This window comes from Ovis aries, chromosome X (assembly GCF_016772045.2).
Source record: "Ovis aries strain OAR_USU_Benz2616 breed Rambouillet chromosome X, ARS-UI_Ramb_v3.0, whole genome shotgun sequence".
Classification (NCBI taxonomy): domain Eukaryota; kingdom Metazoa; phylum Chordata; class Mammalia; order Artiodactyla; family Bovidae; genus Ovis; species Ovis aries.
Window position 1 is genome coordinate 79,400,375 of NC_056080.1, and position 15,254 is coordinate 79,415,628.

At 44.7% G+C, this 15,254-nt stretch overlaps 1 protein-coding gene across 1 annotated transcript; it reads left to right on the forward strand.

The window, feature by feature from the left end:
* The first annotated feature begins 12,969 nt into the window (after window positions 1–12,969).
* LOC121818327 (EKC/KEOPS complex subunit LAGE3-like) lies at window positions 12,970–14,096 on the forward strand. Its single transcript, XM_042242253.2, has 3 exons — window positions 12,970–13,271; window positions 13,601–13,729; window positions 13,908–14,096. The coding sequence occupies exons 1-3, from the start codon at window positions 13,003–13,005 to the stop codon at window positions 14,029–14,031; spliced, it is 522 nt and encodes a 173-aa protein (XP_042098187.1). The 5' UTR covers window positions 12,970–13,002; the 3' UTR covers window positions 14,032–14,096.
* The last annotated feature ends 1,158 nt before the right edge of the window (window positions 14,097–15,254 follow it).

Genomic DNA, 15,254 nt, shown 5'->3' on the forward strand with positions numbered 1-15,254 from the left:
CTCAACAAAATTCTAACAAACAAAATCCAGCAACATATTAAAACGATGATACAGGCTGACCTAAGATGGCAGAGGAATAGGACGGGGAGACCACTTTCTTCCCCACAAACTCATCAAAAGAACATTTGAACACTGAGTAAATTCTACAAAACAACTTCTGAATGCCGGCAGATGACATCAGGCACCCAGGAAAGCAGCCCATTGTCTTCAAAAGGAGGTAGGAAAAAATATAGAAGATAAAAAGAGAGACAAAAGAGGTTGGAATGGAGATCCGTCCTGGGAAGGGGGTCTTAAAAAAGAGAGACGTTTCCAAACACCAGGAAACACTCTCATTGGCGAGTCTGTGGTGAGCCTTGGAACCTCAGAGGGCAACATAACCGGGAGGAAAAACAAATATTAATATAAAATATTGATAATAAATATTAATAATTAAAACCCACAGATTATGTGCCCAATGGTAACTCCTGGTGGAGAAGCAGCGCAGATCCCTGCATCCACCACTAGCAAACGGGGGCTGGGCAGGGAGGCACCGGCTGCTTTGCTTAGAGTAAGAACTGGGCCTGAATGCCCCAAGGGCAATCTGAGGGAACTAACTTGTGATAGCAAACCAGACTGTGGGATAGCTACCCCGTGAATAGCCCTAACCTAAGACACCGCCAGGCCCACTCACAGAACAAAGGACTGACTAGAGCTAGCCGGCTGTGGACCAGCCCATCCCCCACCAGAGACAGGAGAGGGCAGCCAGAGTCGGAAAGGGGCAATTGCGGCCACAGGGAGGCATCATCTACCAAACTGCAAGCAGACTTGATTGCTAACCAAGACTTCTTGGGATTCTGGATGGTCGACATCCGCCTGAGAAGGTGAACCGGTTGTACACCCAGAAAACTGAGTGGCAGGGACGGGGGAGGTGATAACTCGCAGGGACCACGCTCATCAAACACTTGGTCGGTCACCTGAGCTGCTTGGACCTGGGAAGGGCACAAAACGCAGGCCCAACCGAGTCTGCACCTTTGTGGAGTACCCGAGCACACAACCCAAGGCCGGCCTCAGACAGTTCCCGGCAGAGCAACCTAGAATCTAAGCAGTATAGACAGGGAAAACACACACGCCGTGAGTGAGGGAAAACCCAGTGTGGCCGAGACACTGCAAGCACACGCCAGCGATATTTGTTCACAGCGTTCTTCTCGCCCCAGCGCACAATTGAACAAGTGAGCCTACAAAAGTGTCCACCACCACCTCCTTGTGTCAGGGTGGAAATTAGACACTGAAGACACCAGCAAACAGAAGAAGCTAAAACAGAGGGAACTGCCTTGAAAGTGACAGATGGAGAAGTCTTGAGGCTACTGTAAGAACAAGACTGAAAACCAGAGGCAGGAGGAATAACTCCAAATCCTGAGAACACCAGAGAACTCCTGACTCCAGGGAACATTAATCAATAGGAGCTCATAAAACGCCTCCATCAGTTCAGTTCAGTCGCTCAATCATGTGCGACTCTTTGCGATCCCATGAATCGCAGCATGCCAGGCCTCCCTGTCCATCACCAACTCACGGAGTTCACTCAGACTCATGTCCATTGAGTCAGTGATGCCATCAAGCCATCTCATCCTCTGTCATCCCCTTCTCCTCCCAGCATCAATCCCTGCCCCCAATCCCTCCCAGCATCAGAGTCTTTTCCAATGAGTCAACTCTTCGCATGAGGTGGCCAAAGTACTGGAGTTTCAGCTTCAGCATTATTCCTTCCAAAGAAATCCCAGGGCTAATCTCCTTCAGAATGGATTGGTTGGATCTCCTTGCAGTCCAAGGGACTCTCAAGAGTCTTCTCCAACACCACAGTTCAAAAGCATCAATTCTTCGGCATTCAGCTTTCTTCACAATCCAACACTCACATCCATACATTACCACTGGAAAAACCACAGTCAGCAAAGTAATGGACCTTAGTCGGCAAAGTAATGTCTAGATGGACCTTAGTCAGCAAAGCAATGTCTCTGCTTTTGAATATGCTATCTAGGTTGCTCATAACTTTCCTTCCAAGGAGTAAGTGTCTTTTAATTTCATGGCTGCAGTCACCATCTGCAGTGATTTTGGAGCCCCAAAAAATAAAGTCTGACACTGTTTCTACTGTTTCCCCATCTATTTTCCATGAAGGGATGAGACCAGATGCCATGATCTTCATTTTCTGAATGTTGAGCTTTAAGCCAACTTTTTCACTCTCTTCTTTTACTTTCATCAAGAGGCTTTTCAGTTCCTCTTTCTGCCCTAAGGGTGGTGTCATCTGCATATCTGAGGTTACTGATATTTCTCTCGGCAATCTTGATTCCAGCTTGTGCTTCTTCCAGCCCAGCGTTTCTCATGATGTACTCTGCATAGAAGTTAAATAAGCAGGGTGACAAAATACAGCCTTGATGTACTCCTTTTCCTATTTGGAATCAGTCTGTTGTTCCATGTCCAGTTCAAACTGTTGCTTCCTGACCTGCATACAGATTTCTCAAGAGGCAGGTCAGGTGGTCTGGCATTCCCACCTCTTTCAGAGTTTTCCACAGTTTATTGTGATCCACACAGTCAAAGGCTTTGGCATAGTCAATAAAGCAGCAACAGATGTTCTTCTGGAACTCTCTTGCTTTTTCCATGATCCAGCAGAGGTTGGTAATTTGATCTCTGGTTCCTCTGCCTTTTCTACAACCAGCTTGAACATCTGGAAGTTCACGGTTCACGTATTGCTGAAGCCTGGCTTGGAGAATTTTGAGCATTACTTTACTAGCATGTGAGATGAGTGCAATTGTGTGGTAGTTTGAGCATTCTTTGGCATTGCCTTTCTTTGGGACTGGAATGAAAATGACCTTTTCCAGTCCTGTGGCCACTGCTGAGTTTTCCAACTTCGCTGGCACATTGAGTGCAGCACTTTCACAGCATCATCTTTCAGGATTTAAAATAGCTCAACTGGAATTCCATCACCTCCACTAGCTTTGTTCATAGTGATGCTTTCTAAGGCCCACTCTACTTCACATTCCAGGATATCTAACTCTAGGTGAGTGATCACACCATCGTGATTATGTTGGTCTTGAAGATCTTTTTTGTACCTACACTGAAACTAAGCACCACCCAAGGGCCAATAAATTCCAGAGCAAGACATACCATGCAAATTCTCCAGCAACACAGGAACATAGCCCTGAACTTCAATATATAGGCTGCCCAAAGTCATTCGAAACCCACTGACATCTCATAACTCATTACTGGACACTTGATTGCACTCCAAAGAGAAGAAATCCAGCTCCACCCACCAAAACACTGACACAAGCTTCCCTAGCCAGGAAACCTTGACAAGCCATCCATCCAATCCCACCCACAACAAGGAAACTCCACAATAAAGAGAACTCCACAATCTGCCAGAATACGGAGAGGCCACCCCAAACACAGCAATACAAACAGGATGAAGAGGCAGAGAAATACCCAGCAAGTAAAGGAACAGGATAAATGCTCACCAAACCAAACAAAAGAGGAAGAGATAGGGAATCTACCTGAGAAAGAATCCCAAATAGTGATAGTGAAAATGATCCAAAATCTTGAAAACAAAATGGAGTTACAAATAAATAGCCTGGAGACAAGGATTGAGAAGATGCAAGAACGGCTTAACAAGGACCTAAAAGAAATAAAAAAGGGTCATTATATAATGAATAATGCAATAAATGAGATCAGAAACACTTTGGAGGGAACAAATAATAGAATAACGGAGACAGAAGACAGGATAAGTGAGGTAGAAGATAGAATGGTAAAAATACATGAAACAGAGAGGAAAAAAGAAAAATGAATTAAAATAAATGAGGACAATCTCAGAGACCTCTGGGACAATGTTAAATGCCCCAAAATTCGAATCATAGGAGTCCCAGACGAAGACAAAAAGAAAGACCATAAGAAAATACTTGAAGAGATAATAGTTGAAACTTCCCTAAAATGGGGAAGGAAATAATCACCCAAGTCCAAGAAACACAGAGAGTCCCAAAAAGGATAAACCCAAGGTGAAACACCCCAAGACACATATTAATCAAATTAACAAAGATCAAACACAAAGGGCAAATACTAAAAGCAACAAGGGAAAAACAACAAATAACACACAATGGAATTCCCATAAGGATAACAGCTGATCTGTCAATAGAAACTCTTCAGGCCAGGAGGGAATGGCAGGAGATACTTAAAATGATGAAAGATAATAACCTACAGCCCAGATTACTGTACCCAGCAAGGATCTCATTCAAATATGAAGGAGAAATCAAAAGCTTTACAGACAAGCAAAAGCTGAGAGAATTCAGCACCACCAAACCAGCTCTCCAACAAATGCTAAAGGATCTTCTCTAGACAGGAAACACAACAAGGGTGTATAAACTCGAACCCAAAACAATAAAGTAAATGGCAACGGGATCATACTTATCAATAATTCCCTTAAACATAAATGGGTTGAATGCCCCAACCAAAAGACAAAGACTGGCTGAATGGATACAAAAACAAGACCCCTGTATATGTTGTCTACAGGAGACCCACCTTGAAACAAGGGACGCATACAGACTGAAAGTGAAGGGCTGGAAAAAGATATTCCCTGAAAATAGAGACCAAAAGAAAGCAGGAGTAGCAATACTCATATCAGATAAAATAAACTTTAAAACAAAGGCTGTAAAAGAGACAAAGGACACTACATAATGATCAAAGGATCAATCCAAAGAGAAGATATAACAATTATAAATATATATGCACCCAACATAGGAGCACCACAATATGTAAGACAAATGCTAACAAGTATGAAAGGAGAAGTTAATAATAACACAATAATAGTGGGAGACTTTAATACCCCACTCACACCTATGGATAGACCAACTAAACAGAAAATTAACAAGGAAACACAAACTAAATGATGCAATAGACCACCTAGACTTAATTGACATCTATAGGACATTTCACCCCAAAACAATGAATTTCACCTTTTTCTCAAGCATACACAGAACCTTCTCCAGAATAGATCACATCCTGGGCCATAAATCTAGCCTTGGTAAATTCAAAAAAACTGAAATCATTCCAACCATCTTTTCTGACCACCATGCAGCAAGATTAGACAGGAGAAAAACGATTAAAAATTCCAACATATGGAGGCTGAACAACACCCTGCTGAAAAACCAACAAATCATAGAATAAATCAAAGCATGCATAGAAATGAATCAAAGTGAAAACATAACAACCCAAAACCTCTGGGACACTGTAAAAGCAGTGCTAAGGGGAAGGTTCATAGCAATACAGGCATACCTCAAGAAACGAGAAAAAAGTCAAATAAACAACCTAACTCTACACCTAAAGCAACTAGCAAATGAAGAAATGAAGAACCCCTGGGTTAGTAGAAGGAAAGAAATCTTAAAACTTAGGGCAGAAATAAATGCAAAAGAAACAAATGAGACCATAGCAAAAATCAACAAAGCCAGAAGCTGGTTCTTTGAGAAGATAAGTAAAATTGACAAACCATTAGCCAGACTCATCAAGAAACAAAGGGAGAAAAATAAAATCAATAAAATTAGAAATGAAAACGGAGAGATCACAACAAGCAACACAGAAATACAAAGGATCATAGGAGACTAATATCAGCAACTATATGCCAATAAAATGGACAACTTAGAAGAAATGGACAAATTCTTAGAAAAGTACAACTTTCCAAAACTGAACCAGGAAGAAATAGAAAATCTTAACGGACTCATCACAAGCACGAAAATTTAAACTGTAATCAGAAATCTTCCAGCAAACAAAAGACCAGGACCAGACGGCTTCACAGCTGAATTCTACCAAAAATTCAGAGAAAAGCTAACATCTATCCTACTCAAACTCTTCCAGGAAATTGCAGAGGATGGTAAACTTCCAAACTCATTCTATGAGCCCACCATCACCCTAATACCCAAACCAGACAGAGATGCCATAAAAAAAGAAAACTACAGGCCAATATCACTGATGAACATAGATGCAAAAATCCTTAACAAAATTCTACCAAACAGAACCCAACAATACATTAAAAATATCATATACTATGACCAAGTGGGCTTTATCCCAGGGATGCAATGATTCTTCAATACCCACAAATTAATCAAGGTAATATATCACATTAACAAATTGACAAATAAAAACCATATGATTATCTCAATAGATGCAGAGAAAGCCTTTGACAAAATTCAACATCCATTTATGATGAAAACCTTCCAGAAATCAGGAATAGAAGGAACATTCCTCAACATAATAAAAGCTATATATGACAAACCCACAGCAAACATTATCCTCAATGGTGAAAAATTGAAAGCATGTCCCCTAAAGTCAGGAACAAGACAAGGGTGCCCACTTTCACCACTACTATTCAACAGAGTTTTGGAAGTTTTGGCCACAACAATCAGAGCAGAAAAAGAAATGAATCCAGATTGGAAGAGAAGTCAAACTCACTGTTTGCAGATGACATGATCATCTACATAGAAAACCCTAAAAACTCCACCAGAAAATTAATAGAGCTAATCAATGAATATAGTAAAGTTGCAGAATATAAAATCAACACATAGAAGTCTCTAACCTTCGTATACACTAACAATGAGAAAATAGAAACAGAAATTAAGGAAACAATTCCATTCACCATTGCAATGAAAAGAATAAAATACTTTGGAATATATTTACCTAAAGAAACTAAAGACCTATATATAGAAAACTATAAAACACTAGTGAAACAAGTCAAAGAGTACACAAATAGATGGAGAAATATACCTTGTTCATGGATTGGAAGGATCAATATAGTGAAAATGAGGATACCACCCAAAGCAATCTATAGATTCAATGCAATCCCTATCAAGCTACCAACGGTATTTTTCACAGAGCTAGAACAAATAATTTCACAATTTGTATGGAAATACAAAGAATCTCAAACAGCCAAAGCAATCTTGAGAAAAGGGAACTGGAGGAATCAACCTGCCTGACTTCAGGCTCTACTACAAAACCACAGTCATCAAGACAGCATGGTACTGGCACAAAGACAGAAATATAGATCAATGGAACAAAATAGAAAGCACAGAGATAAATCCACGCACCTATGGACACCTGATCTTTGACAAAGGAGGCAAGAATATACAATGGAGAAAAGACAATCTCTTTCACAAGTGGTGCTGGGAAAGCTGGTCAACCACTTGTAAAAGAATGAAACTAGAACACTTTCCTACACTATACACAAAAATAAACTCAAAATGCATTAAAGATCTAAATGTAAGACCAAAAACTATAAAACTCCTAGAGGAAAACATAGGCAGAACACTCTCTGAAATAAACCACAGCAGGATCCTCTATAACCCACTCCCCAGAGTAATGGAAATGAAAGCAAAAATAAACAAAATGGGACCTAATTACACTGAAAAGCTTATGCACAACCAAAGAAACTATAAGCAAGGTGAAAAGACAGCCTTCAGAATGGGAAAAATAATAGCAAAAAAAAGCAACTGACAAAGAATTAATCTCAAAAATATACAAACAGTTCATTCAGCTCAATCCCAGAAGAATAAATGACCCAATCAAAAAAATGGGCCAAAGAACTAAACAGACATTTTTCCAAAGAAGATAAAGAGATGGCTAGAAACACATGTAAAGATGCTCAACATCACTCATTGTCAGAGAAATGCAAATCAAAACCATAATGAGGTACCATCTCATGCCAGTCAGAATGGCTGCTATCAAAACAGCTTCAGACAATAAGTGCTTGAGAGGGTGCAGAGAAAAGGGAACCCTCCTACACTGTTGGTGGGAATACAAACTAATACAGCCACTATGTAGAATGGTGAGGAGATTCCTTAAAAAACTGGAAATAGAACTGCCATATGACCCAGCAATCCTACTGCTGGGCATACACATTTGAGGAAACCAAAATTGAATGAGACATGTGTACCCCAATGTTCATCACAGCACTGTTTACAATGGCCAGGACATGCAAGCAACCTGGATATCGGTCGGCAGATGAATGGATAAGAAAGCTGTGGTACATATACACAATGGAATATGACTCACCTATTAAAAAGAATGCATCTGAATCAGTTCTAATGAGGTGAATGAAACTGGAGCCTATTATACAGAGTGAAGTAAGTCAAAAAGAAAAACAGTAATACAGTCTATTAATGCATATATATGGAATTTATAAAGATGGGAATGATGACCCTGTATGTGAGACAGCAAAAGAGACCCAGAGATAAAGAACAGACTTTTGGACTCTGTGGGAGAAGGTGAGGGTGGAATGATTTAAGAGAATAGCATTGAAACATGTATATTACCACATGTGAAATATATCACTAGTCCAGGTTCAATGCATGAGACAGGGCGCTCAGGGCCAGTGCACTGGGATGACGCTGAAAGATGGGATGGGGAGGGAAGTGGGAGGGGGATTCAGGATGGGGGACACATGTACACCCATGGCTGATTCATGTCAATCAATGTATGGCAGAAAGCACTACAATGTTGTAAAGTAATTAGCTTTCAATTAAAATAAATAATTTTTTTAAAAAAAAGAAAAGCAAGAAAATAATTTGCCAATTTAGATGAAATTAAGAAATTCCTTGAATGACACAAATTCTCAAAACCAACTCAAGAAGAAAATGAAAACCCTAAATATCCCTAAATCTATCAAAGATATGGAATAAATCTGTCAAAGATATGGAACAGAAAACTCCAGTCCCATGTGACTTAACTAGTGAATGCTATGAAATAGGTAAAGGAGAAATATCACCAAACCCATACAAATTCTTTCAGAAAGCAGAGGACAGAAAACACTTCTCAAATCATTTTATGAGGTCAGCCTTACAAAATACCAAAACCAATGAAGACACTGCAAGAAAAGAAAACCATAGACCAATATTCTTCATTAAGTTAAGCACAAACAATGAAATGTTAGCAAATTTAATCCAGCAATATATAAATTATTATGACCAAATAAGACTTATTTCAAGAATGAAAGATTGGTTATGCATTAAAAGATCATCAACCAGTGTTATTCATCATATTAAGAAAACACAGGAGAAAAACCATATGATCATGTCCATAGATGCCATAAAAGCATTCGACAATATTCAACAACCGCTATGATAAAAACTGTCAGAAAACTAGGACTACAAACAGACTTTCTTAATCTGATCAAGGTAAACTAAAAAACTCCTGCAGCTAACATGATAATGAAGGAAATCTAATTCCTCCACTGGGGGGTGGGGGAAGGCTGCTGGCCTTGGATTCAGACAGCCATGGAGAGGCCTATCCAGCCAGAGGGTGGGGATCAAGGGGCCTGATTGAAGTACCTGTCCCCTCCTCGGGCAGTGGCCCTGATCCAGTCACCTCCCGTGGCACCAGTGGTTCCACCTCCCATGCAGTGTTGTCCCAGCCCAGTCATCAACCCTGGGTGTACTGTGTGGGTTTATTTGACCCCTTTCCAGATCCAAAAGTAAACCAGCACCCAGCAGGCCAGCAGACACAGGGTCACCTCCCAGTTGAGGGCCCCGGCACCTCCAGCCCTCCAGAGAGCCACAAGACTTTGATCCTGGAGAGGGAAAGCCCATGAGTTTCATGCCAGAAGAGGCCAAGGGACTGGGAGTGTGATGGGGGACATTGCCTTTCCGGCAACCCTTGAGTGCAGCTGGTCCAGCCAGTGCTTCTGGGGGGCCTGTCGTAAGTTCCCAGCCTGGAGCCTCTGTAGTCTGTGTGCCTGGAGCCCCAGGTGGCCCTGCCCCATGCCGTCCCCAGTGAGTTCAACAGCAGTCCCAGCTTCCCTCCCCAGGCAGGCAAGCACAACACACTCCACATTCCCATTCTCTAGACTCCAGGACCGGGTCCCCATGCACCACCATGCGAAGGCACCTGCACATGAACACAAGCACACACAGATGCCAATATCCATGTGCATGCACCTGACCACATGCTCTCTCACACACACACACACATGCGAACGCCCATTTGCAAGCACCTCCACGAACACACATGCACATACCTATGTGCATGCACCTCTGCACACCCATTTTCTCACACGCACATGGACTAGCACCTGTGCACAAGCACTCTCTCTCTCGGGCACACACAGACACAGACATGCACATCAGATGCCCATGTGCATGCACCTGCCCACGCGCACATGGACACACACGCACACACACGCACACACACATGAGCTACGTGCAGGACACCAGAAGGACAGACCAGGTCTGACCCAGGGATGCCCAACTCCCTTCCAGAAGTCGATGACAAGGACCTGCGCTCAGCAGGATGCTCACCTGTGAGTGTGGCCAGGTTGGCAGCAGTGCAGTCTTGGAGGTGCACAGCGGACGAGGCTCACTTGGGGTTTGCAGGCTTGGACTGGAAACAGGCATATGCCCTGAGGAGAGGGGGGCAGGGTCTGTTTGAGCATGCACACTGAGCAGCTGCAGACACACTAAAGGGTGGAGCGCCACCCAGAGGCCTCCTGGCTAAGCCATCTACCAGGTGTCCGGGCCTGAGGCAGGGCTGACTTAGAGGGACCAGACCACGTGAGTGTGTCTGTGCAGGCTCATTGGGGTGACATACCATGCAAATGCGTAAAGCTTCTGCAGGGAGCGCCTATTGCCCGAGAGCCTGCAGCCACCGTGGAAGCCAATGGTTGGCGGAAACCAATCATGAGGCAGGACCAGAGTGTGCAGGCGCTCTGCCGATGCTGAGCTGCAGGTCGCACTACAGGGCTGGGTTCTATAGGGAGGGTTCAGTCTTTCCTGATGCACAGGGAGGGGGAGGGGCACACGGTGGAGGAACCATGAGGGCAGCCAATGAAGACGCAGGTGCCATGGCCTTTGTAGCGGGCATGGCACATGTCAGCCAAGGTGTGCCCGGTGGTGATGGTGGCGGCGATGGCACTGGCAACCCAGCTGGCCCTGGTGACACCGTCAGTCCTACAGTCCCTGATGACCCTGGCAACCTGGGTGATCCCAGAGGCCCCAGCACTGCAGGAAAGTTCAGATCCTGGGGTCACTCCATGCACCAGGGTGTGGAAGAGACACTGCACCTGGAGCCAGAGTTCTGAGTAACCGACCCCTTCAGTTGTGTCCTATTCCAGGAGCCTCAGTCACAGGGTGAGCTAGGTGTGGCCTAGGTGTAGGCTAGGAGTGGTTTGAGGGATTGCAGGCAGCGGGGCCTAAAGTGTAGGAGGGGGGTTCTCTGAGGGGCTGGAGGGTATGGGTCAGGGTTGGTCTGGCTGCCGGGGGATGGTGGTGAAGAAAAGCAACCTGAAGGGATCCAGAGGGTCAGGATGGTGATATCCAAGGTGTCTCGCGGCGGCCGTTTGGGAGATGGTGGGTCACCATGAGCAGGGAGCCTGACGGACAGGCAAAATGAGAAATGTGGATGGTGCTTTAACCATATTTCCACCAGCAGGCTCACCATATCTTTCACATCGCTTACTCAGGCAAAACTCTCCCACAACTTACTGTCTCAAAGTACTCAACTGTGAGCATCAGTTCAGAAGGAGCTCAATGTTAATGGCCGCCTGTTGGTTCTGTCAGTTCTAAAGGGGGCTGGGGCCCGGGCTGGGAAGAGGGTGGTAGGCAGTGGCCAGGGCCAGTCTCGGCCCAGGAGGAGCCATAATGGAGGGTTAAGCCTAAAGGAGAAGTGTGGTGCTCTGGGCTTGTCAGTGTGTGGGAACGGAGGATGGACATGCCTGACTGAATTTCATTTTCCCTCCCTTTTAACCGATTGAGTGCTGAAGACCATGTCATGCTCCAGATGTCCATTGCCCTCTGTCTGCAGAAGATTTCCCTGGTGATCTGGACCTTGCAGCACTATATGCCCCCCCCCTTTTACTAAGCCTCTGCATGAAAGTCAGGGTTAAATCTAGCATATGTGCCCTAGCCTCAAGTGTCCTTCCCAAAGGCATTGATTTCTGCAGTAGATGGATTGGGCTTCATCTTGTGCTCGTGCTTCTGCTTCTGCTTGGGAGGCTCAAGGTCCATCCACATCGTTTGTTTGGTGATTGTTAACCTGCAGAAAATAAAACTGAGCTACTGTCCTGTCTCTGACTTTAGTTTTAGCTTCTGCACTTCCTAATACTGTATTTGGCTTCTGGTTGGAGGGGAGGTTTTGAGATCCAGATATTCAAGGAGTACAACATTAGTGAAGACAATGTAAGAAGCGGGACAATAAGACAGTAGTGTACAACCGTTCAGTATTACTTTTGGAGTATTTTCTCATTTTATGAAGTGAAGTAAAGTGAAAGTCGATCAGTTGTGTCTGACTCTTTGTGACCGCATGGACTATACAGTCCATGGAATTCTCTAGGCCAGAATACTGGAGTGGGTAGCCTTTCCCTTCTTGAGCGGATCTTCCCAACTCAGGGATCAAAGCGAGGTCTCCCGCATTGCAGGCAGATTCTTTACCAGCTGAGCCACAAAGGAGGCCTGGGCCACGGTAATACTGTCTGAAAACTGACGTGATGGACGAACACATGAAAGCACCTGAAATAACACAAAGACCATAGGAAGTGCTAGCTATCACTACAGTCAAAGAGCACACGTATGATGTGGAGTGGGCAGAGATGGGATGCTGGTGGGTCGTGTGGCTTGGGCCCTTGCCCTCGACTCCCATCTTACTCCAGTGAGACCCTTCTGTGGCATACATTGGAGAAATCAAAGTTGCATTGTGGAACTAGCTTTAGGCCTTGAGACTGGAAAGTCGGCATTCATGTCTCTGTGGACACTTGGCGGGGTCCATTCCATGCCATCTGAGCCAGCACTGGTGGGGCCCGTGTGCGCAGGCGCATCAGGGGGCACCTGAAAGGAGCGTGGCATTGTGAGGGAGGTGAGTTCCGCCAGCCTCATGGGGTCTCCATAGCAGCCCGTGGGTGGCTGGGGTGTATGCGCAGGCGCAATTTTCGCGTCCTTGCGCAGAAGGGGAGGGACTTCGTGAGGGGCCCAGTCTCTCCGCCCCTTATTTGCGGTCTGAGGGAGACGCGCGGCAGCCATGCAGGCGTCGGGTGGTGGCGCCGGTGGTGCAGAGGGCCGAGATGGCCAGCAGAGCTCCAGAACACCCGCTTGCCAGAGTGGTTCAGGCAGCGCTGAAGGTGAGGATGTTCACCGGGCCCCAGAAGGCCGGGGTGTGTCTGGCAGAGGAAGAGCGGTGATGGAAGCTGCTGTAGCTCGTCCCCGGGGTGAGCGGGCACCAGATGGCCTAGGATCTGCTGGAGATGTAGCACCCTTGGCTGTAAGGCCTAGACGTGGAGAGGTGGTGCTGTATCCTTTTCATGGAGCCTCCCTGGGCACGGGCAGTGGTATGGTGGTGGGAAACATGCCGGCAGCCTGAGGAAGGGATAGAAGGGAGCACGGGGGCGATCCGGGGCAGCAGGACTGTGCAGCCTGGCCGGAAAGGGGGTCGTCAAGGCCTGAGGAGCCTGGAGGGCGGGGAAGATGGACTGAAGGGTTACGGAGGCAGCTGAAGGTGGTCTCAGGTTGTGGTCGGGAGCATGGGCATCCTGGGGTAAAAACGGGCCTCTGAGGTGTGAGGAAGCCCGAGATCCCAGCAAATTCTGTAATGGATGGTGCCTTAACCGTGTCTCTCCCAGCACACTCAGAGTGCCTTTCCAATCAGCCCTGGAGGCAGACATGGCTCGCAGATCTCTGCTCCCAGATGCCCAACGCCACCAAGGATTGATTCGGAAGGAATTTGCAGTGAATGGCAGTGACCTGCTTGTGTCAGTTCCAGACGAGCTTGCCTTGGGGAGTGGGGGGTGGCAGGTGCTGTGGTCTGAGCTCCCCCTTAAGCATGCTATGATGGAGACACTGAGGGGCTTGGTATAAGGAGGAGGGCTGGTACTCTGGACCTACAGGAGCAATCTTCCCTTTAACCTGATTTTTTTTCCCTGCTTTTAGTAGATGGACTGCTGAAGACCTTGCTTTCATCCGACTTTCCCTGAACCCATTCCTCGATCAGCTTTCCCTGGTGATTCGGAACATTCGGAGCCTTGGGATCCCACCTCGCCAAAGCCTAAGCTGAGGAAAGGGGCTGAGGCCTAACCTTGTGTCCCCTACTCGGCAGGGCATAGGGAATTCAACCTAAGAGTCATTGCTACTTTGTTATTTGAGTCTAGGTTTTGGCCTGTACTGGCCTTTGGTCTCTCTTGGTTCACTTGCTTTGTTTCCCTGCTGCTTGAGGAGTGGGATGCTTCCGTGTTTATTACAGCAGAAAATAAAACTAAGTCACTTTTTGTGCCCCAGTTTCCTTTCAGCTAATGCACTTCTGGATTTTATGGGGATGACCCAGAAAGATGTTATGGGGAGGGAGGTGGGAGGGGGTTCATGTTTGGGAATGCATGTAAGAATTAAAGATTTTAAAATTTAAAAAATAAAAACTAAAAAAACAAAAAACAAAAAAAACACTTTTTATCTTTGTTCTTGTGTTAGAGGGAAGGTTCTGAAATTCAGATATTTGAATTCAGTTACAAGGGAATTGAAAACAATTTCAGACAATGAAAACCGAGCCCTATGTTCAGCACTAATTACTGTCGACATTAAATATTTTCTGGTGGTACTTGTACATTAAATGTATAACAGCATGTGATGTAGAACTTACCAAGTTTAAGTTTTTTCCTGAATATTTTTTCATTTAATATACTAGCTTTTCCACTTTCTAAAATCTCTTAAGAATTCTGTTATTGAATAGATATAAGATGCATCATAATGTAATTATTGGGACTTCCCAGGCAGTCCAGTGGATGAGACTCTGCACTTCCAGTGTAAGGGCAGCAGGTTCAATTCCTGGCAGCAGAACTAAGATCCCACATGTCATGTGGCGTGGCCAAAAAATTAAGATTGGGTCTTTAAATAAAAAATAATAATGTAATTATGGAACATTTAAGTTGTTTCCACTTTTTATAGTACTATGGTTAATGATTAGTGGAATGTATAAATCTTTCCATTAATGGTTATTTCCTTAGAGTATTAATATATTCCAAGAATTAGAAATACTGACCTAAATGTTTACTTCTTTTTAAAAATTAATTTATCTTTTTATTTTTAATATAAATTTATTTATTTATGTTACTTTACAATATTGTATTGGTTTTGCCATACATTGACATGTCCACGTTCCCTGCTGGGGTCCTCTTGGCCCCAGAGCAGGGGACAGACACAAGCAGTAGACCAGGTCTTTGCACACCCTAAAACTGACTGGGAGCCAGAATCAACAGAAACTGGGAGGGTAGGAAGCTGAGACAGGGA